Source organism: Pan paniscus, chromosome 23 (assembly GCF_029289425.2).
Source record: "Pan paniscus chromosome 23, NHGRI_mPanPan1-v2.0_pri, whole genome shotgun sequence".
Taxonomy (NCBI): domain Eukaryota; kingdom Metazoa; phylum Chordata; class Mammalia; order Primates; family Hominidae; genus Pan; species Pan paniscus.
The window spans coordinates 59892853-59917345 of record NC_085927.1 but is presented as its reverse complement, the minus strand read 5'-3'; the positions used below and the strand labels follow the sequence as shown (position 1 = coordinate 59917345).

The window sequence follows — 24493 nt, the reverse complement described above, 5'->3', positions numbered from 1 at the left end:
CCTCTGCCAGCCCAGCCAGCTTTCCAGGTCCCTTGTCTACCCTCCTGGCCTCATGCATGCCTGAGGGAGGTGCACGCCGGCGGCAGCCTATCCCACCGGCCTGGAGCCATCTCTGCACCAGTGGCCGCCCTGTGGGGAACCCCATTAGGGTGTCCTCGGACCCCAAAGGCCCCAAGGTTTCTGGATGCTTCCTTTGGAAACCTAGAAACTCCACAAGTGTCTGGCCACAGTCTTCTGGCCCCAGGCGGTGGAAAGTCTCCGGGCTGCTGTCTGTGAAGCCAGCCCTGTTTTGCCGGGAGGGGGAGTGTCTCACTCGCTCCCGCTGTGAAGAGCAGCCTCCACTCCTCTGTTTGTCTTTGGGGCTGGAGCTGCAGGGTCAGCCTGGAGCCGCTGCCACAGGGCATCCTGCAAACTTGCCCCACTCACATCCACGCTTACCAGTGGGAGCTCTCACTGCACAGCCAGATGCTGGCTGGGCAAGCACTCGCGTTCTTGGGCCTGACCTGGGGCACTTTCCAGAGCCTGGCCATCCCCCGGATTACAGAATGTGGCCTCTCCTGTTCTCAGGTAAGCTCCTGCCTCCTCCTAGGCCCCTACACTGTGGCAGATAAGGCCCTGGTTTCTCCTCAGGTGGGTCTGGCCTGACGCTCTCAGCACATCAGCAGGTGAGGGGTTGCAGGGCCCTGGGGGGTCCGAGGGCAGTGCTGGTGAAAGAAGGATGGGAGACCTGGCCTGACCCTGCCGAGCTGCTCTGGGAAGGGTTTGCTGGAAGCTCAAGGCAGGGTGAGCCCACCTCGGACCCACCTGTGACCTCCAAGGAGGCTGTGTTAGAATCTAGGGCAGCCCGCAAGCCCATCCGGGGCTCCCACCTCACCCCCCGCGGCTGCTCTGAGCCATCGGGAGCCCGCAACACCTGGGCTTGTGTAGACACCTGCCAAGGAAACACTCGGAGAACGTGCTGAGAATGAGATGTTGGCAGTGGAGGTGGCTGGGTTGGGGTGGAGGGCTCTCACTGCACAGCCCACTCACTCAGCCTTACAGGAGAGGGCGCTTCATCAGCACCTGCAGCAGGAAGTGTACCCAGCATCCCAGGAAGGGGCCCCGGTGCCCAAGGCTGGCCGGGCACAGTGGGGACACAGGCATGGAAAGGGCACGGAAGGTGTCCCGGAAAGGGAGGACTCACTGAGGACCTGCTGGGTGCACCGTTCCTGGCATGGGGACAGCAGTGAGCAAGATGTGTCTTTAGGGTGGTGGCCTGGTCACCTCAGGGGACACTTGCGGGGGCATCCAGCAGCTCCACAGGGCCTGAGACGGGTCCAGCAGAGGGCTCAGCTCAGGGAGGGGAGCAGCAAGGGCTGGAGTGCTGGGTGCCATGGGCAGGCTCAGATCCACAGGGCATTCGTGGAACAAGGAAGAAAGCAGGCTGGGATGCGTGGGAACCGGTGGCAGCAGGGGAGACGGGCGGGTTCAGGTGGGAGGGGTGTCCACCGGATGCCACCCTGCAGTGGAGACGGAAAACAGGGAGGGGGCAGGCCTGGGGATCCTGGCTAGGAGGGGGAAGGAGAAGCCAGAGATGAGACCTCAGAATCGACTTTTGCCTCTGGGAGGAAATGGTCCCTGAGTTGGGAAACCTGGGGGGAGGCGGCCTTGAAGTGCAAGCTGGAAAGCTTTGCTGAGGCGGCTGCGGGGTATGCAGGCAGCCTCCCGGTCCGAGGTGTGACCGCGCTGTCCACGCTGGGACGGCCAGGTGATCCTGAGGAATGGGTGGGGACCAAGATTGAGCCCTCAGTACTCCAAGGAAAGGGGCAGGGGCAAGGGCAGGGGCTGAGGCGGGTGGAAGAGGCCAGGAAGGAGGGGAAGTGCTGGAGGGGAGAGGAGAGGAGGGGTTTGGCGGGGCTGAGGGAGGGTCTCATGGAAGATGGGGTGGGGAGTGTTGAGCAGGAGGGGTCAAGGGGTGACAAGAGGAGCGGGAAGCTGGAGGTGGGTGTAGGGGCGCTGCCTGGGCAGCCTTGGACAGGGCGGTGGTTGCGAGGGGGCGCGGGAGCCCCTGCCCGCGGGGGGAAACCAGGGAGCGGAGGCTGGGGCTACAGCCGCGCCCTGGGGGGACCCGCGCGGGTGACGGCGGGAGGCTGGGCCGCATGCAGGGGAGCTTGGGCGGGGTGGGGTCGCGAGCAGCCGCCCTGGGGGTTCCCTAACACCCCCCGACGCCGGCCGCTGGGAAGCCCCGAGAAGCACGACGGAAAACCCCGTGTGGGGGAGGCGCCCAGGGCCCAGGCTCAGCCCTCCCCGCCCCCGCTCCCCCCACCTTCCCCCCAGCGCGCCCGGGTCCCGCTCCCCGTGCCGTGGGGGAGGGGAGGGGCGGGGCACAACCGCGCGACGTTCTGCGCCCCCGACAGCGGCTTCTCCTGCAGCCCCAGACACTCGGGCCACGGGGCCAGCCCTGGGTGGGCTTCAGAGTCCAGGAAGTCAGGAGAAAGAGCAGACGCCCTTCGCATCTTCAGCCCACCCCGGCCTCCGAGCCCCCAGCGGGGATTCTTTCTCTCCTGAAGGTGGATGCGGGGAGTCCAGACCACAGTGGGCGCCCAGAGGGGCTTCAGGGCACCTGGTGGGAGGGAGGCCCGGGGACCCACGCCACTGCCCCCCTGCAGTTCCACACAGGCGGCCTCACCGGGCCTCCCCGCGCTGCCTCCGCCGCTCCCTCTGTGCCCGGGCTGGTCTGGGCTGCCCCCGCCTGCCCACCTGAGGCCTGCTCGGATCACGTTCCCCAGAGGCTGCCCCAGGTGAGCCCGGCCCCTTTTGCCTGGGCGGAGCCCTCAGCAGCCTGGGGTCAGCTCCGCCAGCCCCTCCTGGGTCAGCTCCGCCAGCCCCTCGTTTGAGGCCCTGCTCCCCACCAGGGGCCGAGGCCGGGGCTTCCATCAGGACGCTGGGTCCAGCCTGTATACTCCGCCCACGGGCAGCGGGTTTCGTGGCCATGGCAGGCAGAGGAGGGTCACTCACGGCAGTCTCTGGGGAGTTATTGGGGTGGTCGGCAAATGGGTGGAGACGGTGGGGTGAGAACGAAGACTCAGAGGCCATCTGCAGGGTGGGGTCCTGGGCTGGACCGTGGAACAGAAAACAGTTCACTAGTAGCACGTGATTCCACACTAGACTGAGGGTCACTAACTGCCGCCGATTCCACACTAGACCGAGGGTCACTAACTGCCGCCAATTCCACACTAGACTGAGTGTCACTGACTGCCGCCACCCATGTGGCTCCCCAGGCTTTGCAGATGCACGGGAAACTGTTGAGATGAGGGGATCCTGGGTAAACTCTCTGTAAATCTAAACATATTCCAAAATAAAAAATATTTAGAAGGAGGTGTAGCCACCGGTAATGCCCGCTCCACAATTCAAGGAACAGAAGTGGGCCCGACTTTTATTTTTCCGTGTTCCCACCTGGGCTAGGGGCAGAAGTCCAGGTCTCCATCTTGAGCTCCCCCCACCCCCACCCCCACCCCGACAGCCTGGGCTTCCGCGTCCGGTCCGTAGAGGGTCAGCTCTTTTCAAGAATGGAGCAGCTGTGTTGACCACAGGCTGCACAGTCCAACGCCCCAGGCTCAGTGGCCGCCCCCAGGGGGCCTGGACTCTGGGGGTCCTGCCCTGCTCTGAGGGCGCCAGTGCCACCCTGTGCTCTCGGACCTCAGCTCCCACGCCGTTGGTGCTGGGGTGCTGGGCGCCTCCTGCCTCACCCACAGGCTGTCTGCGAGCAGCCTGTCCCACAGGACCCTTCTGCCCCGTGGGAGCCTGGCCACAAGTCCTCATGCCCCTCTTTGGGTGCCCTTGGTCAGGTTGGGCTGGGGATGATCATAAATCAGGAGTGCAGCTTGGACCTGGACCATCCAGGGCCTGTTCACTGCACGGCATGCCCCCGCCCCGCACCACCAACTCAGCCTCACTTGCTTCCAGGCCCATGAAATTGACCTCTATGAGGCCCCCCAAGCACCCCTTAGATTTATAACCTGCACCCCCCACACTATCCGGACCCCTCTTGCTCCTCCTGACCCCTCTGTTATTTTCCCACCCCTTTATTTTAGTTACACAGAATATAAGTTGCTGATTTCCCAGGTTTCGGATCGTTCTGTCTCCCCCTTCTCGGAATGTGAGCTCCTGGAGAGGCGGGGATGGTTCAGTTTTCCTCTGTTCATGAATCCCAGCACCTAAGCAAGCCTGGCGCGTAGTGGGTGCTCTCGTAAGCAAGCCTGGCGCGTAGTGGGTGCTCTCCTAAGCAAGCCTGGCGCGTAGTGGGTGCTCTCCTAAGCAAGCCTGGCGCGTAGTGGGTGCTCACCTAAGCAAGCCTGGCGCGTAGTGGGTGCTCTCGTAAGCAAGCCTGGCGCGTAGTGGGTGCTCACCTAAGCAAGCCTGGCGCGTAGTGGGTGCTCTCGTAAGCCAGCCTGGCGCGTAGTGGGTGCTCTCCTAAGCGAGCCTGGCGCGTAGTGGGTGCTCTCCTAAGCGAGCCTGGCGCGTAGTGGGTGCTCTCCTAAGCGAGCCTGGCGCGTAGTGGGTGCTCTCCTAAGCGAGCCGGGCGCGTAGTGGGTGCTCTCGTAAGCGAGCCGGGCGCGTAGTGGGTGCTCTCGTAAGCGAGCCGGGCGCGTAGTGGGTGCTCTCGTAAGCGAGCCGGGTGCGTAGTGGGTGCTCTCCTAAGCGAGCCGGGCGCGTAGTGGGTGCTCTCCTAAGCGAGCCTGGCGTGTAGTGGGTGCTCTGCTAGTGTCCACTTAAATGCACAAGTGGGTCGGGGAGCTGGGGCCTGAGGGTCCAGAGCGATTCAGACCACACTGTTTACTAAGTGACCGCCGCATGCCAGCCTTGGGCCAGGCCCCTGACACTGAGGAGAAGCCAGGATTCAGGGCAGCCCAGGACCCCCGGGAGTGAGGGACAGGGCAGGAGCAGGATGGGCTGGGGAGGGGGTGCCCTCAGCCGCTCACCCCTCTCACTGTTCTGTCCCCAGGGCTTTGCCTGCAGGAGCCACAGGAACCGTGAGTACATCTCAGCCCCGGGGGATGCTCAGGGCCTGGACTCCCCACCCCAGGCCACCAGGGCCGCTTTGTCCACCGTGGGAGGCAGGTCTGTCCTGCAGTGTCCCCAGCAGCTGGGGTTCCCTTCTGGGCAGGGCAAACCGCCATCACTCACCGATGCGTGTGGGACCCTGGCCACACCCAGGCAAGGCCACCCTGGCTCCTGGCCAGAGGTGGGCCTGCCAGAGAGTCCCACGTCTCCACTTAACGCACAATGCCTCGTTGCGTTCCAAACCGGCCGCCCAGAAGCAGCAGGTGGAAAACCCCGTCTCCTCTAGCAAAGCTTTTTCCCTGTGTAAAGTGATCCCTACTGGGCCTTTAACAACTACCTTGTCTTTGTTAAATAGCGTATCTATTTATAAAAGGACTGAGTGATGCAGACGCCACAAGGAAGAAAGTTAAGGCTCACTGGAAAGCCTTCATGTAGAAATAAACAGTGTTTACCTAGGCAAACATTGCTCTAGGCATTTTGGGGTTTTTTTTTCTTATTTTTGATTTTCATAGGAATAGACCTGAAGTCTTCCTATCTCTGGTTGGTCAACCAAACCCAGGCTGTTCACAAACTCCTGGGCTCAAGCGATCCTCCTGCCTCGGCCTCCCAAAGTGCTGGGATTGTGAACTTGAGCCACCATGCCTGGCCTGTTCTAGACATTTGTGTAGCCAAATATACAGATATTTGCAGGATAAACAGATAAAAATTATTTTATAGAAATGAAATTACCTTATGTCATTTAAACTATTTTGTTTATTTTTACTTGAATTTAACAGAAAAATAGATGGCTAAACTTTACTTAAATGTTTCTTCACCTCAAGGACCTCTAAGCTTAAGGGAGGAGATTAGATCAGCTTGGCCCCTGCGCAAGGATGACATGCAAATTCACAAAGCGGACTATAGTAACAAACAAACAACAAATGCAAAGCATGGCTGATGCGGTGGCTCACACCTGTAATCCCAGCACTTTGGGAGGCCGAGGCAGGTGGATCACCTGACGTCAGGAGTTCGAGACCAGCCTGGCCAACATGGTGAAACCTGTCTGTACTAAGAATCCCCCCCCCCCAAAAATTAACTGAGTGTGGTGGCACTTGCCTGTAATCCCAGCTACCTGGGAGGCTGAGGCAAGAGAATCACTCGAACCCAGGAGGCAGAGGTTGTAGTGAGCCAAGATTGCACCATTGCACTCCAGCCTGGGCAATGGAGTGAGACTCTGCCTCATAAAAACATAAATAAACAAATAAAAGATAAACCTCTTTAGTATTTCTAATAGATTTCCTATCGAGTCTCCTTTTTTAATGATGATCACATATTCTGCAGCTAATGACAGCTCGTAAACCTACGCATTGGGTGGAGGGGGCGGATCTTGTGGAATTGGCTCAGCTCTCCAGGGCAATGGTGAATGAGGGAATTCCTGTTTGAGTCCTGATATTAATGGTAATGATTCCAAAGGTTTACTGTTCAGTATTAAGTTTATTGGATGTTTGCACTAGATGTCCCTGATCTAGACAAAGAGGTGCCTTTCTTTTCCTAGTTTGCTAAACATTCTTTCATCATGAATAGGTATTGAATTTTATGAAAAATTTCTGCATCTATGAAAATTGTCATATAGGTTTTTTAGTTTAACATCCCCTCCCTTTTTTTTTTTTTTTTTTTTTTGAGACAGAGTCTCACTCTTTCGCCCACGCTGAAGTGCAGTGGTGCAATCTTGGCTCACTGCAACCTCTGCCTCCTGGGCTCAAGCAATTCACCTGCCTCAGCCTCCTGAGTAGCTGGGATTACAGGCATGTGCCACCATGCCTGGGTAATTTTTTTTGTATTTTTAGTAGAGACAGAGTTTCACCATGTTGGCCAGGCTGGTCTCGATCTCTTGACCTCGTGATCCGCCCGCCTCGGCCTCCCAAAGTGCTGGGATTACAGGCGTGAGCCACCGCGCCCGGCCCCAATCTGCTCTTAAAAATCACCCGTTGTATTTTAATTCTGTCGCGGTGGTTTTGTTTCTAGGAATTCCATTTCTCTCAAGTGTGCCTGGTCCCTCATCACAGCCTTTCCTGCTGCCTGTATTTTCAAGCCTGTTTTTTCGCCTGCTTGGCCTGTGGCTTGTTACTGGAGGACACCTGGGCCCACCCTCTCCACAGCGTCACTCTGGGCTCTCTGCTTCCTGGTGTGCTTGTTTACCTTCAGCGGCTCAAAGTCCCAGGACTCAGGGCCTCCCGGAGGCTGGATTCCTGTTGCTCCTGGGTGGTGCCAGGGGCAGTGTCTGACTGTCGGGGCCGTTTAAACCAGATTCACAGACTGAGGTTTCGTGGCTCTTCCTGGTGGGCCCAGCCTGGGCTGTGAATCTGTACTGGGTTGTGGGCTTTTGGGGGAGCTTTCTCTCCCTGCTCCTCCACTCCGCGACTCTGGAACAGTGCCTGGGCTTTGGGGAGAGGGTTGGTCCAGCTCTGGCTAACCCAGGTCAAGGCCCAGCTCAACGTGGGGAAGTTCTTCCTCACCACGTGCTGGGGCCTCCCCACAAAGCCCTCAGCTCCCACCGGGTTGGAAATGTTCCCTCCATCCCCCACCCCTGTAAAGCAACCTCCTACGCCCTGCTTTCCTCAGCACCCCCATCCTGATTATTTTCGCAGCTCTCCTACGTTTCTAGGAAGGTTTTTAAAAAACATATGTTTTTTTCTCCAGCCTAATTGGTACTTTTCAGCAGTTGAGTTGGTGCAAATGGCCGGGTCTCCCATGTGAGGGAAGTGTAGTCCCAGGGTGTTTTTATTTTTATTTTTGGTATATTTTATTTTATTTTTTTATTTTCTGGGGGGTAGGGGGACAAGGTCTCGCTTTGTTGCCCAGGCTGGAGTACAGTGGCGCAATCTCGGCTCACTGCAACCTCCGCCTCCCGGATTCAAGGGATTCTCCTGCCTTAGCCTCTCGAGTAGCTGGAATTATAGGCGCCCAGCAGCACCATGCCCAGCTAATCATTGTATTTTTAGTAGAGACGGGGTTTCACCATGTTGGCCAGGCTGGTCTCGAACTCCTGACCCGAAGTGATCCGCCCGCCTCGACCTCCCGAAGTGCTGGGATTACAGGCGTGAGCCACCGCGCCCGGCCCAGGTGTTTTTAAACACACAGAGTTGTCCTCAGCCTCCTCCTCTGTCAACACCAGCTTGAATTCCCAATTCCCCATCGTGTTTTCCCATTCCCTGCTCCTCGCTGCTCCTTTCTGTAACCCACTTGTTCCTGTTGAGCTCCCTTCTCCTTCCTGAAGCAAGCACATCTGTTAGGCGTTCTTTCAATAAGACTCTGTGGATATTATTTTTATGCCTTATTTTGAATAAGGCAAAACATATTTATTGCTAAGTGTTTATGATGAATTGTAGTTTCACAGTTTTTTCCAAACAGTAACAATGAATTCTGTTTTGTACCACACTAATCTTGTGTGTTTCTGCTTTACTCACCCTTCCTTCTACACAGCCTCCTCTTCATTTTGTCAGCTTAGTTGGGACAAGATCCTGTTCTTATTTTTATACATTTTATTTCACAATGAGCAGCTTCTCCTCCTGCGCCCGTTTCACTAACTGTATATGTCCTCATTTTCCGTGCTCACCGTGAGTCCTTCTCCTCCGTGGCTTCACCTTTTTTTTTTTTTTTTTTTTTACTTTCTGGTTTTGATTCCTTTCTTGGTTGTCTGGAATAAGTCTTTGTCTTTTTTCTAGAAAGGGTCAAAAGATGCAGATTTCTCATTTCTTGCATAAAGGAGGTTGTCTTTTTTTTTTTTTGAGATGGAGTCTTGCTCTGTCACCCAGGCTGGAGTGCAGTGGCATGATCTCTTCTCACTGCAACCTCTGCCTCCCTTCCTCTCCTACCTCAGCCTCCCGAGTAGCTAGGACTACAGGTGTGTACCACCACACCTGGCAAATTTTTGTATTTTTAGTAGAGACAAGGTTTCACCATGTTGGCCAGGCTGGTCTCGAACCCCTGACCTCTGGTGATCTGCCCTCCTCAGCCTCCCAAAGTGCTAGGATTAAAGGGGCGTTGTTGGCCTCACACATATGGATGACAACATACACACCGAGCTCTAAGGCACAGTCATTTCTCTGAAGATTGCTGCATACCAAGCCCCGGGGATGATGCTCCAAGGGAAGGAAACACCAGCCTTGGGAACAAAGCTCCCCTCACTCCCCTCCCCACTCCCTAGCACAGCCTGGCTTTTTATCCCCAAACCATCCAGCTTTATTTTTAAACTTTCAATTTCTAGTTATTCTTTGCTAGTATATAGAAATACAGTGTTTGGGAGGCTGAGGCAGGTGGATCACTTGCGGTCAGGAGTTCAAGACCAGCCTGGCCAACATGGCGAAACCCTGTCTCCACCACAAATTAAAAAATTAGTCGGGTGTGGTGGTATGCATCTGTAGTCCTAGCTACTCAGGAGGCTGAGACACGAGAATCGCTTGAACCCGGGAAGCAGAGGTTGCAGTGAGCTGAGATCGCACCACTGCACTTCAGCCTGGGCAACAGAGTGAGGCTCCGTCTCAAAAAAAACACAAAAAAACCAAAAACTAAAACAAACAAAAAAGAAATAGTGGATTTTTGTATATTGATCTTGTATTCTGCAACTTTGCTAAACTTATTAGTTTCAGTGCCTTTTTTGTAGATACTAGTGTTTTCTACAGAGACAATCATGTCATCTACAAGGGTACACAACTTTCCTTCTTCATTTCAAAGCGAGAAGCCTATTTCTTTTCCTGCCTCATTGTGTGGAGTAGGGTCCCCCCTGCAGTATTGAGTTGAAGTGAGAAGAGCAGGGATCCTTGTCTTGTTTTTTATCTGAGGGGTGGAAATAATCTGTTCTTTCACTGTGAAATGTGATGTTACATATAGATTTTTCACAGATCGTCTTTATCAATTTGAGGAAATTTCATTCCCTGTTTGCTGAGATTTTTTCTTTTTAATCGGGAATGGATGGTGAACTTCGTCAAAAAATTTTTCTGTGACTATTGAGATGATCATAAGTGGTTTTTAAAATTTTGTCAGTTGGGTGCAGTGGCCTCTCAAAGTGCTGGGAATACAGGTGTGAGCCACCATGCCCAGCCTTTTTTTTTTTTTTTGAGATGGAGTCTCACTCTGTCTCCAGGCTGGAGTGCAGTGGCATGATCTTGGCTCACTGCAACCTCCGCCTCCTGGGTTCAAGCGATTCTCCTGCCTCAGCTTCCTGAGTAGCTGGGATTACAGGCGTGAGCCACCACATCTGGCTAATTTTTGTATTTTTAGTAGAGACAGGTTTTACCATGTTGGCCAGGCTGGTCTCAAACTCCTGATCTCAGGTGATCCGCCCGCCTCGGCCTCCCAAAGTGCTGGGATTACAGGCGTGAGCCCCGCCCGGCCCACTCCCTCAAATTCTCTTGGGTGGTTCTTTCTCTGCCTCTGGTCGTTCCCTCACATGCCTGTGTTCATGAATACTCCACTGAGTGTTAGCAAAGTGGATATTCCCCAGAGCTCTCTCTGCGTTATCCTCTCCCCTCTCATACTCGGTCCGGCTGCCCAGACCCTCCATCCCAGTTCCTCCTCTCAGGGAGTGTGCCAAGCTCCACTTGGGATCCACCCCCACCACTGCCTGACAACACTCCCCAGACAGTGGCGCATTCCCAGAGCTCACTGTGGCCGTTTCCTGTCTCCCAGGACTCACCGTCCCTCACTTCCTCACGCCCACTTGTCTTGAAACCATTGCTCATGGATTTTGCCTTGGTTTCCCAGCTGTCTCAGGCAGGAGGATAAATCAGATCCCTGTGAGTCCATCCAGACTACAGTGGGAATTTATAAGAGCTGGATTTCTGGCTGGGCGTGGTGGCTCACACCTGTTATCCCAGCACTTTGGGAGGCCGAGGTGGGCGGATCACTTGAGATCAGGAGTTTGAGACCAGCCTGGCCAGGATGGTGAAACCTTGTCTCTATTAAAAATACAAAAATTAGCCGGGCGTGGTGGTGCGTGCCTGTAATCCCGACTACTCGTGAGGCTGAGGCAGGAGAATTCCTTGAACCTGGGAGGCGGAGGTTGCAGTGACCTGAGATCACTCCACTATGCTCCAGCCTGGGCGTCAGAGCGGGACTGTCTCAAAAAAAAAAAAAGAAAAGAAAAGAAAGAGTTGGATTTCTTACCCATAGCATATTCGGACTTCATTCCCAGTGCCCCTTTGAGGCACAGAGTTACTGGGTGGAAGGTCTCAACCGTCAGTTGTCTAGGTTCTTGCCGTGTTGAACAAAACACACAAGTAAAGCAACAAAAAATAATGGAGTAAGGAGGGCACAGATTTACTGAAGCGAAGGAGCACGCCACAGAGCGGGAGCAGGCCGAAGCAAGCAGCCAAGGCCCCGAATGCAGTGCTCCGCAGGGTTTTCATAAAGCTAAAAGAATTTGGTAACACTCCTAGCTGCCCTTTGGAGGTTTCTAGTGGGTTACACCCTGTGGAGGATTGGCCTGCAACCAATCAGAGGCTGAAGTGAAGTCTCATTATCACAGGAGGGAGGCTGTGGCCTGTGCTGCCTAATCTTGCCTGGAACCGGCTGCACCTGCTGTTCTTTTGCTTCTCCCTTCGCCCCCAGTTCCCCTCATTCCTTACTCTCCTGCCTCAGCAGGGCGCTGTGTTCAGTGTGGGCTCCGCTGAGCAGCAGCCGCACTGTCTCACCAACAGCATGTGGGTCCCATGCCTCGGTGGCCATGCCTTCTATAAAGAGGGTGGCAGTCCTCCTGTGGAACGGCTGGGTTGCCAGGCTCTGTGGCTCACGTGAAGTTCTGCTCTGAGTCCCACCTGCAAACCTGGCTGAGCAAAGGCAGCAAAATTGCTCAGCCCCCAGTGCCCAAAATGATACCCAGCTCCACACTGCCCACGTCTGGTGAGGCGGCCCAGAATGGCGTTTGGTCTCAGAGCAAAAGGCCCTGGGGGCAAGTCCTCCCTGTGAGGATGCGGCCACTTCCCTGTGGACAGAGGCCTGGGCTGCAGCAACCTTGGGGTCGCCTCCCAGGTGTCCGAGCAAGCCCGTGTTGGCCTTTTCTGCTGTTCATCTTTGAGCAGAGTCGACAGAGCTTGCCAGCAAGTCATGGTGGGCTTCCTGCCCCCTTGCTGGCCAGGTGGGGCAGCAGCTTCCGCTGCTCTGATGCAGACTGGTGTGCAGCCTGCCCCCCTGACCCGGGCCCACTCCTGGGGTCCCACAGACATTTCGGAGTGTGTCTTGGGGGGGGCTCACCACATGCCAGGGGACTTGCTCCCCAGTTGGCCTGGGGCAAGATAGTAAAGACCCCCTGGCAAAGACTGTGCAGCCCCAGGGCTCTCTCCCCCTTCCCAGAACCACCCACAAAGCCTTTCCGAGCACCAGGGAACTTGAGGCCTCACGCTCCTTCTCCCTCCCCAGGGAACTCGAGGCCTCACACTCCTTCTCCCTCCCCAGGGAACATTTTTAACAGCTTCTGCCAGCCACGCCCCGTGTCCATGTCCAGGTCAGTCCTGGAGGCCCTGACGTCCTCCACTGCCATGCAGTGTGTCCCCTCTGACGGCTGTGCGATGCTCCTGCGTGTACGCGCCTCCATCACCCTGCATGGTGAGAGGTGGCCTCGAGGGTGGGAGTTAACACCCGCAGGTCCAGCAGTGGGCCCAGGTGCCTTTTATTCCCATCAAACTCTGGGCGGCCTGGTGAGGGAGGGGGGCGCTGCTAACCGCACTTCACAGAGAGAAGGCAGAGGAACAGGGTCCCACGGCCCCGTCCGGAGCCAGGGGCGGCCCTGCTCTGATGCACCCTGCCGGGTCCTTCCTCCACCCAGAGCGCCTGCGGGGCCTGGAGGCCTGTGCCATGAGCCTGGACACCCAGGAGACGCAGTGTCAGAGCGTGTGGGTGGCCAGGGCCTCCCACCGGCAGCAGGGGGGGCAGCAGGTGAGGCCAAGGCAGGGCTCTGCCACCCAAGTCCCGAAGACTGGGCGCCACTACTCCTGGGCGCCATCCCTGGCTCTAAGCTCCAGCCATGCAAGTGGAGCTGGCCGGGTGGGGTGGGCAGTGCCTCTGAGTCCGCGCAGCTCACACCTGCACCTGCTCAGCTCCAAGTGCACTTTGGCTGCTTTGCGGTGAGCGTGGCCCAGCACCTCTATGTCACCCTGAGGACCATCCCTCATTTCTGCGGGGTCCAGCTGGACCAGAGGCACCTCGTGGAAGGTAGGGTCCCCAGGGCCCCCTGAGCACAGCTGCCGTTCAGCCTCCAGGGCCTGGCTTGGGGTGAGACTTGCCCGGCGCAGGGGCCTGGCCCTCACACTGGACAGATCCCCGCAAGACCTTTGGCTTAATTCGAGGTCGCATGACAGAGGAACAGCGCGTGGGTGGGGGGCGGGTGGAGGAGGATGGCCCCTGAGGGCAGGGAAGCCCGCACCCCGCCATTGCCTCTGCGGTTTGCAGACTGCGGAGAGGAGGACGTGGGGAGGAGCGTGCCCGACTGCCTCGGTGAGTTCCCTCCTTCGACGCCCCTGCGAAGACCCTCAGACGCTGCGACAGGCTTCCTCTCCCCGGGGTCTTCTGCCCCATTTGGGAAATCCTGAGGGGCCCTCGGGCGGGCGACTCCCAAACGTCTGAACCCAGCAGGAGCCACCACGTCGGGGCTCTCGGGACAGACAGAGCCCCGCGTCGGTGACCGCTGGTCCCAGCGCGGCCCCGACTTGCCGCCTCCTGCAGCGGGGAAGCTCAGCTACTGGGTGGACCGGAGGCGCAAGGCGATTCTGGTGCAGGTGCCCAGGGCCTCCGGGAGCCCCGACTACTACGTGCGGCTCTGCCTCAAGCGGTTCACCTGTGAGGACGCCGGCGCCCCTGTGCGAGTGAGCGGCCGCGCCCCGGGCCCCGGTCAGCCTTAGGCCCCGCCCACCTCCGCGCCCCGCCCCCGGCCAGGCCTAGGCCCCGCCTACCTCCGCGCCCCGCCCCGGCCTAGGCCCCGCCCACCTCCGCGCCCCGCCCCCGGCCAGGCCTAGGCCCCACCCACCTCTGTGCCCCGCCCCCGGTCAGCCTTAGGCCCCGCCCACCCCAGACCACCCCAGACCACCCCTGCCCTCCCGCGCGGCCCCTCAGCCGTCCTTTCTGGGTTGCAGGTGACCGCCAACGGCGTCTCCCAGGCCGTCTCCCTGCCCTACAGCCAGGAGCTGCCGTGCCTGTGCCTGGAGGTCGGTGGAGGTGTGGCCTGGACTTGGGGCGGGTGAGGGGAGCACAGGGATGGGTGGGCTGCGCTGACCCCAGCCCCTCCCACAGGGCTGGTCTGCGACCCCTGACGCGGTACGGATCCAGATCTGCCCCTTTGAAAACGGCAAGTTGTGTCCTGCGATGCCAACGGGCGGAAGGACAGTCTGACTCCACCATGAGGACTGACGTGGGGGGATGAGATAAGGGGCAGGCCCAGCCTAAATCCCTGAGCCTGCTCGGAAGGGCTTGTCACCAAGGGAACCTGCGCACAGATGTGGATGTGCATAAGTGTGTGTGTGTGTGTGTGTGCAAAGTACATGTGTGCGCACGTGGACCAGCTCACCTGGGAAAACCAAGGCTGTCAAGAGGGGCTGTCTGAGGGGCACAAGAGAGATGTCCTGCTCTCGGTTCTGCTCAGCGACGCTGCACACACACACATGCACAGACACCCACGAACATAAACGCCCATACACATGCACACACACACATGCACAGACACCCACGAACATACACGCCCATACACATGCACACACACATGCACAGACACCCACGAACATACACGCCCATACACATATGCACAGACACCCATGAACATACACGCCCATACACATGCACACACATACACATGCACACGCACACCCATGCGCAGGCAGGCACACCCATGCATACGCACACCCACACCCATGGACACGCACCCATGCACATACACACCCATGGACACGCACCCATGCACATACACACCCATGGACACGCACCCATGCACATACACACCCATGGACACGCACCCATGCACATACACACCCATGGACACGCACCCATGCACATACACACCCATGGACACGCACCCATGCACATACACACCCATACACATGCAAACACGTACACATGCACACACACCCATGCACAGGCAGGCACACTCACGCACACCCATGCCCATGACACACACCCATGCACAGGCAGGCACACTCACGCACACCCATGCCCATGACACACACCCATGCACAGGCAGGCACACTCACGCACACCCATGCCCATGACACACACCCATGCACAGGCACACACATACATAGGCGCACACACCCATGCACATGCATATCCACACACACCCATGCACATGCATATCCACACACACCCATGCACATGCATATCCACACACCCATGCACATGCATATCCACACACCCATGCACATGCATATCTACACACATGCACATGCACCCATGCACACACGTGCACAGACTTGGGCCAAGGCTCAGAGACCCATAGGACTGCGCTGGACCCTGGCCCAGTGGTCACTTGAGTGGGTGCTAGACCCCATGGGCCTGGCAGCCAGGGTAGGGCCCAACTGACCTGTGTTTCGGGGAGGGTTCCTGCAGACACTGAGGCACTGGAGGTGCTGTGGGACACCGTCTACTACCACCCGGAGAGCCAGACACTGAGCTGGGAGCCCGCCTGCCCTGTGAGTGGCCATGTGAGCCTGTGCTGGCGCCCAGGGCCCGGGGCCGGCTGCCGTAAGCTGCAGCAATCCAGCCAGCTGGTGCATCGCAGAGTGAGTGCCTGCTCAGCAGGGATGGGGGTGGGCATGGATGCCACAGCCTGACCCGAGCCCTCCTCAGGTGCAGTACCCGCTGGTGGACACCCAGCCCCAGCTCTGCCTGAAGGTGAGGGGCTGCCACAGCCTGCCAGTGCCCTATTTGGGGAGGGGCCAGGGGGCATCGGGGCAGGGAGTGGGGCAGGGGCCCTTGCCCAGCCCTGGAGCCCAGCCTCCCAGGCGTCCCTCAGAGCCCCCTCCTGGTCTGACAGTGGGTGAGCTAAGGGCCTAAGGAGGGGAACTGGGCCCAGAGCACCCTGAAGCTGACCCAGCCTGTCCCTGTCCCACACACACTCCACCTTCCTGCACCCCTCACCCCACTTTGCAGTTCTCTACCAGTTGGGGGTCCTGGGTGCGGTGCCCTTTCGAACAGCGTCGCTTCCCAAGTAAGTTCTCCATGAGGCCTACGCAATGTGGATGCAGCACAGAACATCCTTTATGTCACTCTGTGCTGGTCAGGGAGGTGGAATAACGGTGCCAAGCCAGTGTGGGGGAGGTACAGTGGGCAGGCGCCAGGCCCACTGAGGAAGGAAGGGAGGCGGTGGGGTGCTGGGCCGGATGGGGGTCTCACCCTTCACTCCCCACAGCCTGGAAAATGACCATCCAGCCTTCGCCCACAAAGGGCCACCTCCGGGTCACCTTCTTCTCGTCCAGCCCTGCCCACTTCCAGGTGCACCTGTGTCACAGGAGGAAGTCACAGCTCCCTGCCTGCCAACGCACACTCCAGGCCAGCCCGCTCCCTTCAGCCTCAGTGAGCCGAGAGAGTGGGGCTCCATCCTGGGGAGGTGTGGGGGGGTGGCGGCAGGACCCCATCACTTCCCTATGGTGGTCTCTGCCCCACCCGGGCCCTGAGCCCACCCAGGGTCTAGTCTACCTGGTAGGGAGGGATGGGGGGCCAGCCCTGCTTTGTGGGTGCTGAGAGGATGTGGGAGAAGGACAGTGTTTAGCCTGATCCACCCTTCCTCCCATTGCCTGTGACCTGCCCTCCCCCACCCAGGGTGACCCGGCAGCCGCCCCTGCCTTTGCCTTCCTAGACCTTCCCAGGGAGGAGGCCTGTGCCCCAGGCATCTGCATCCAGGTGGGTGTCGCTGCTGTGCCCAGCCCCTACCCATCTCCTCCACTGCAGGACCTCAGTTCACACCCCCCCTTCCCATCCCCCATCCCCGGGGGAAGCAGGAGGCCGTGTTGACAGAGCTGCCTTATGCCTGCAGGGCTGGAGGACCGATGTACACTTCTCCGTCCCCCAGCAGCTCTGCAACCTCCGCTCCAGTGGGTGCCCAGCTCTCAGGGGCCGCAGGAGGCCGAGGACTAGACCCAGACCTCCCACGGCAGGCTGGGCATGGCGTGCACTGAACAGAAGACTGGGTGGGGGAAACGGGGAGACCATCCGGCCCTGAGTCAGGTCAGGCTTCTGCGCCAAACCCAGGCCTGTGCCCAGCACTGCCCTCCAGCCTTGCATTTCCCTCCACCACACACCGTTGGGCCTCCCGCAGGCCCACCCTGGTCTCACTGTCACTGGCCTTGCCTCCTCCTCCCTGGGGGTCCACCTTCCCTGATCAGAGCTCTGGTTCCAACCACCAGTGACTTGGGAGGTCCCTTTGCCCACCAGCCACCGAGGCCCAGGCTCCCAGGACCCAGGGTACATCAGGACAGGACTCTGCCCCGTGGACAGAACTAAGCACGTGTGGCCTGGGTGTGGTCAGGAGCGTGGCTCTGCCTTGGAATCCAGGAAGGGTCAGAGCTGGCACTCCTACCTGCACCCCTCCCTGTGAGCTCAAGAGCTTGCCTAGCTTCGGGTGGGGTGAACCGCAACAGCCACAGAGGTGGGAGGGGTAGGAGGGGGTGGATAGGACAGCCTGGCACCCAGAGCCTCTGGAGACCCTTTCCAGGGAGCACCAGTGGGCCAGGCAGGGGTCTCTGGAATGTCTCCTCAGCTCAGCCGAGCCACAGCCATTTCAGGGCAGCCTGCTGCCCACAGGACATGCCCAGGGCCGTGGCAGGACCCGCAGACCTTCAGCTCCCCCTTCTCCCTGCAAGACTTTTTGGCCAAGCCTAGGTCCTCCTCCCTAGCAAAGGTCACCTCCAGCAGATCACAGACTAAAGGGGCAATGGCCACCTGCTGGTCAGGTGTCCCTGGGGCTGGCACCTGCCACTGTGGAGTGCCCATGCTATGCTGGGCAAGTCCACGGCCCCAGGGACAGGCCTGGAGGCAGCAGGAGGACTGGGCCTGGCTCAGGTGGGGGGATCTGGGGGTCACACACACTGCTCTTGGGGCCAGGGTGGGCTCCTCCTTCACTTGTCTGCTGAGCCTCCCTGCAGATGGGAGGCTGCTGTCCACAGCCACTGGCACCCCAGGACTGGGCAGCCCCCTCCCCTTCCCTCACGTCTCAGCCTCACACAGTGGGGGCAGGGCTGGGAGGGGGTGTCCCAGCCAGTACCACCCCTACGTCTCTTTCCAGCTGCACCCACCCACATGGGATGGCAGCCTGAGGCCAGGAATCTCCTCACGAACAAGTAGGTGCCAGGGACACATTGCTGGGGGGCAGGAGGCCAAGGCACAGCCTCGGAGAGCTGAGCCAGGCCCCCCTCTGAGAGTGCGGGGTGTTCTCACCTGACTGTGGGGCCCAGGCACCTGCTGGCTGTCCTGGGGCTACAGCTCCATGGGGCCCTCAGGGGCTCTGGGTCACATAAAAGACCTTCAGCCCTGTCCTGAGTCCCCTGGGAACAGCAGGATCTGGGTGGGCTACCCCTTCCTCGGATGGCCCAGGTGCTGGACCCCAGCCTCCCTCTCAGACAATTCATGGTCATGGCCACTGTCCCTGGCCCTGAAGACAAGGCCCTGGCAGCTGCCTGGAGCTTCCCCAGTGCTCTGGGGTGCAGGGTGCAACCCCACCCTTCCTGTAGCTGACCAGGCCCGAGGTGGTCAAGGATCACCCCAGTTTCTGCCCAGGGCACCCCACACTGGCTGGAGTCCACCTCTCCTGTCTGTGTATCCTTGGGTGCTGAGCTTCACTGGGGCACCCGCCCCACTCGGACCCCTCCAGAGGGTCTCAGCTTCCCCAGATCCCAGCCCCACTCACCCAGCAACGGTCAGTCACTTCCTGTGGTCTCAGAGGCCACCTGCCTGGGGGCCACCTGCTGGGATGTGCGGTTCTCAGACATTCCAAGTGGCACATCCAGGTCCCAGCCAGGGGTGCCCAGCAGTGGCCTGTGCAGTGGGCCATGGGGTCGGCCCTTGAAGACCTCTCGTGCGGGTCACGTAGGCTCCCCGGCTTCCCCGCTGAGCCACCCTCTGGAGCCTGGACATCGTCTCACCTGAGTGCTGTGCAGGACCACGTGCCCGGCCTGTCCCGGCGGTGGTCACACCCCATCTGCAGATGCACCCCCACCGCAGTGTGGGCCCAGGCTGCCCTCTTCCAGCTGGCTGTGGGCCGCTGGGCCTTCTTTTCCCTTCTGCAACGGAGGCTGCTATGCCCCACAGACTGGAGAGGGGGCTGCAGAGCGAGTAAGTCCCCGCCACTCAGTAAACACTGGTCCAGGAGTAGCTGTTAAAATGGAGCTTGGGCCTGGCTGGATGGTGACGGCATCAGGGACAAGTCTGGAGCGCGGGTGTCGTGGAGCCATCCCCCCCAGGCTGGACCCAAGAGCACCCCAAAGGCGTGGGAGGCCGTACCCCCATGGGCATGTGGGGGGCAGGGAGCACCTTGGGACTCAAGGGAGGGGCAGGGTCTCTGGGAGTGGATTTGGGGTCAGCTAAGGTCAGTGTCACATGGTGTGACCAGACATCCCCATCCAAGTGTCCCCATAAAGGAGCAGTGGTGGAGACACCCTGGGGATGCGGAGGTCAGGCCAGGTGAGGGGCTTTAGAAGCTGGGTTTGGGCACCAGGGGCAGGGAGGCCAGTGGGGGGCATGGAGAGGGTGTCCCTCCCTAACCTGGAGATCAGGGGCATGGGGGGATGCAGGCTGCCACTCGCCCAGGTGCCCCTCCCTAACCTGGAGATCAGGGGAATGGGGGGATACAGGCTGCCACTCACCCAGGTGCCCCTCCCTAGCCTGGGGGAGGTCAGGGGCACAGTGGGGGTGGGGGGCACAGCACAAGCTGCCACTCTGCTCTCTCCATGTCTCCTCTGGAGACCCCGTCCGCCCACAGCCAGAAAACAAGTGTCCCGGCTCAGGAGGGCAGCCCCCGCCCCAGGTTCCTGCTCCTGCCTCCTGGACCAGCCAGGGGTGCTCCCTGTGGTGCACAAAGACCCCTGCTCTGACCCAGGGCTACTCCGGGAATCCTGGCCGCCGTGGAGGTGGGGCTGGGGAGGATTGGCCAGACCAGGGTCACAGAGCTGAGCTCCTGCCTGACGGGTGTGGGCTCCCTCAAGCCTTCCACAGATGGGGGAAACTGAGTCTTTTCTTCTGCAGATGGGGGAAACTGAGTCTTTGGGGACTGTTAAGAGGCTGTGTTCAGATCTCAGCTGTCCTACTGTCCCTCCCAGACAAGGGAGGCACCTGCTGGAGGACATACGCGTGCTGCCACCAGGCGGCAGTGGCTCTTAGTGCTGGTGCTGAGCCGGATCAGCCGCCCCAGCACCCAACACGGAGCGCCCACAGCCCAGTGCACCCACCGCCTCCTTGGCCAGGGACGCTGCCCTCCCTCCACCACCACCGCCGGAAACCCACCCCCACACCTGCCAGGAGAAAAGTGCTGAGGACCCCGGGCCCCAGAAAGGGGGGTGCGGTAGGGGCGGGCAGGAGCACCTGCACTGGGGTGCACAGCCCTGCTCACATCTGGGCCACAGTATAACACGGGTGAGCCTTGGATGCCCGCCTGCCTCATTCACTCATGACACACAGCTGAGCAGGCCCTGGGCCCTGGGCACCGACCCAGCACCGGGAACAAACAACACTGGCAAAGATCCCGGGCCCTGCAGCTGGGGGACCAAGTCTGGGGCTGCCTGGCACTAAGGAGGGTCTTGGGTCAGAGTGTCAGTGCTGACACCAGGACAGTCCCAGGCAAACTGGGATCATGGAGCTGACCTTTGCATGGGAGAGACAACCAGAGCCAAGTGACATAAGTAAGCGAGGGGGCGTGGCTGGTGCCAGTGTGGGGTGAGGAATGAGGCTGGGAGCACGATTGGGAGTGTGGGGAGCTGCAATCTGAAATAGGGTGGGGCTGGGCACGGTGGCTCCCGCCTGTAATCCCAGCACTTTGGGAGACCGAGGCGGGTGGATTACTTAAGGTCAGGAGTTTGAGACCACCTGGCCAACATGGGGAAACCCCAGCTCTACTAAAAATACAAAAATTAACCAGGCATTGTGGTGGGCACCTGTAATCCCAGCTACTCAGGAGGCTGAGGCAGGAGAATCGCTTGAACCCAGAAGGCAGAGGTTGCAGTGAGCCGAGAACATGCCACTGCACTCCATCCTGGGTGACTGAACGAGACACCATCTCAAAAATAATAAACTAAAAATTAAAATGAAATAAAATAGGGTGGGGCCAGGCACAGTGTTGCACACCTGTAATCCCAGCACTTTGGGAGGCCAAGGCAGGATTGTTTGAGCCTGGGAGCTTGAGGCTGCAGTGAGCCATGATTGCACCACTGCACTCCAGCCTGGGTAACAGAGCAAGACCCTATTTCAATAGATATAAAATTTCAAAAATAGAGTGGTCCCTGGGAGGCTCAGATAAGGTAATGTGTGAACAGAGACTGCAGAGGCAGGGCCTTTGCATTGCCCGGCTCTTAACAGGGTCCCTGACTGCCTCACGGAAAAGCAGCGAGAGTCAGCTTGTGGAGGGCAGGCAGGTGGGGAGAAGTGCAGAAGATGAGGCCTTCGGGGTGTCCTGGCACGTAAGTGTGAATAAAAGAGACCAACGTTTTGGCCTCAGCTCCTTGTGGACAAATTTGTGTCCACAAATTTGTGGAAAAATTTTTTGTGGACAAAGGATAGACAGAACTCAAAGTCATCCATCTGCTCACTGAGATAAATGCATATCTGATTTCTTCCTTTGGAAAGGCTAATCAGAAACTCAAAAGAATGCAACTGTTTGTCTCTTATCTATGACCCAGAAGCCCCCTCTCCAATTTGAATTGTCCCACTTTTCCAGACAGAACCAATGTACTTCTTATATATATTGACTGATGTCTCATTTCTCCTTATAATGTATAAAACCAAGCTGTGCCCGGACCACCTCAGGCACATGTCAGGACCTCCTGAGGCTGTGTCATGGGCTCGTGTCCTCAACCTTGGCAAAATAAACTTCCTGAATTGACGGGCACTTGTCTCAGATATTTGGGGGTCACAGATACATCTTTATATATTGTATGTCCATTAACATAGATTTATAATTACTGTTTTATGAGTTGGTCTTTTGAATCATATAGAAAAAAACAGGAGTTACAAACCAAAACTATCATAATCCTTGATTTTCTATTTTCCTGTGTAGTTACCTTTACTTATACCACTGCCCTCTGGTCTCCAAGGCTTCTGATGAGAAATCTGCTAAAAATCTTATTGAGGCTCCTTTGTACGAGACCAGTTGCTTCTCTCTTGCTGCTTTCTTTGTCATTGTTTTTTTGACAGTTTGACAACAGTGTTTGTCACTGTGGATCTCTGAGTTTATCTGGCTTGCAGTTTGTTGAGATTCTGGGATACGTAGATTCATTTCATCAAATTTGGGGAATTTGGGGATACTATTCCTTCAAGTAATTTTTTCTTCCCTTTTCTATTTCTCCTCTCCTTTCGGGACTCCCGTGAGGTGTATGCTGGTACACTCGATGGTGTCCCAGATCCCTCGGGTTATTCCATTTTTCTGCATCTTTTTTCTTTCTGCTCTTCAGAGTGGATAATTCCAATCGCCTTGTCTTCAGGTTCCCTGATCCTTTCTTCTATGTGCACAAATCTGACATTGAACCCCTCGAGTGAACTCTTCACTTCTTTCTTTTCTTTTTTGAGACAGTCTCACTATGTTGCCCAGGCTGCAGTGCAGTGGCATGAATGTGACTCACTGCAGCCTTGGCTTCCTGGGCTCAAGCAATCTTCCCACCTCAGCTTCCCAAGTAGCTGGGACTATAGGCATGCACCACCACACCTGGCAAATTAAAAAAAATTTTTTTTGTAAAGACAAGGTCTCACTATGTTGCCCAGGCTGGTCTTGAATTCCTGGGGTCAGCATCCCAAAGTGCTGGCATTACAGGTGTGAGCCACCGTGCCCAGCCGAATTCTTCATTTCTGCTATTTTGCTTTTCAGCTCCATATTGTCCACTTGGTTCCCTATTATAATTTATGTATCTTATTGACATTGCCTCTTGGTTCACACCTTGTTCTTCTGCTTTTCTTTAGCTCCATGTCCATATTTCCCTTTAGCTTATTGAATATAAATACACACACACACACACACACACAGAGAGAGAGAGAGAAAGAGAAAGAGACTCTCCCTCTCCCTCTCTCTCCCTCCCTCTCCCTGTCCCTCTCCTCTCCCTCTCCCTCTCTGGTCTCCCTCTGTTGCCGAGGCTGGACTGTACTGCCGTGATCTCAGCTCGCGATCTCAGCTCGCTGCAACCTCCCTGCCTCGGGCTCCCATGATTCTCCTGCCTCGGCCTGCCGAGTGCCTGGGTTTGCAGGCACGTGCCGCCACGCCTGACTGGTTTTTGTATTTTTGGTGGAGATGGGGTTTCGCCATGTTGAGCAGGCTGGTCTCCAGCTCCTGACCTCGAGTGATCTGCCTGCCTCGGCCTCCCGAGGTGCTGGGATTGCAGACGGAGACTCGCTCACTCAGTGCTCAATGTTGCCCAGGCTGGAGTGCAGTGGCATGATCTCGGCTCGCTACAACCTCCACCTCCCAGCCGCCTGCCTTGGCCTCCCAAAGTGCTAAGATTACAGCCTCTGCCCAGCCGCCACCCTGTCTAGGAAGTGAGGAGCGCCTCTGCCCGGCCACCCATTGTCTGGGATGTGAGGAGCGCCTCTGCCCGGCTGCCCCGTCTGGGAGGTGAGGAGCGCCTCTTCCCGGCCGCCCATCGTCTGGGAGGTGAGGAGCGCCTCTGCCCAGCCGCCACCCCATCTAGGAAGTGAGGAGCGCCTCTGCCCGGCCGCCCCGTCTGGGAAGTGAGGAGCATCTCTGCCTGGCCACCACCCGTCTGGGAAGTGAGGAGTGCCTTCACCTGGCCGCTGTGCAATCTTCCAAGTGTGAAGTGACAGCCTTTCTGCAGGTGTATCCAACAGCTCTGAAGAGACAGTGACCATCAAGAACGGGCCATGATGACGATGGCAGTTTTGTCGAAAAGAAAAGGGGGAAATGTGGGGAAAAGAAAGAGAGATCAGATTGTTACTGTGTCTGTGTAGAAAGAAGTAGACATAGGAGACTCCATTTTCTGTACTAAGAAAATTCTTCTGCCTTGGGATACTGTTAATCTATAACCTTACCCCCAACCCCGTGCTCTCTGAAACATGTGCTGTGTCCACTCAGGGTTAAATGGATTAAGGGCGGTGCAAGATGTGCTTTGTTAAACAGATGCTTGAAGGCAGCATGCTCGTTAAGAGTCATCACCACTCCCTAATCTCAAGTACCCAGGGACACAAACACTGTGGAAGGCCGCAGGGTCCTCTGCCTAGGAAAACCAGAGACCCTTGTTCACATGTTTATCTGCTGACCTTCTCTCCACTATTGTCCTATGACCCT

At 57.8% G+C, this 24493-nt stretch overlaps 1 protein-coding gene across 1 annotated transcript; it reads left to right on the top strand.

Moving 5' to 3' along the window:
* The first annotated feature begins 465 nt into the window (after positions 1-465).
* On the top strand, positions 466-23745 carry IL17REL (interleukin 17 receptor E like). Its single transcript, XM_034948555.3, has 16 exons — positions 466-567; positions 4985-5012; positions 12475-12624; positions 12845-12954; positions 13116-13230; positions 13468-13512; positions 13741-13880; positions 14148-14219; positions 14305-14359; positions 15610-15782; positions 15850-15894; positions 16153-16210; positions 16412-16575; positions 16822-16902; positions 17036-20891; positions 23611-23745. The coding sequence occupies exons 1-15, from the start codon at positions 466-468 to the stop codon at positions 17219-17221; spliced, it is 1524 nt and encodes a 507-aa protein (XP_034804446.2). The 3' UTR covers positions 17222-20891; positions 23611-23745.
* The last annotated feature ends 748 nt before the right edge of the window (positions 23746-24493 follow it).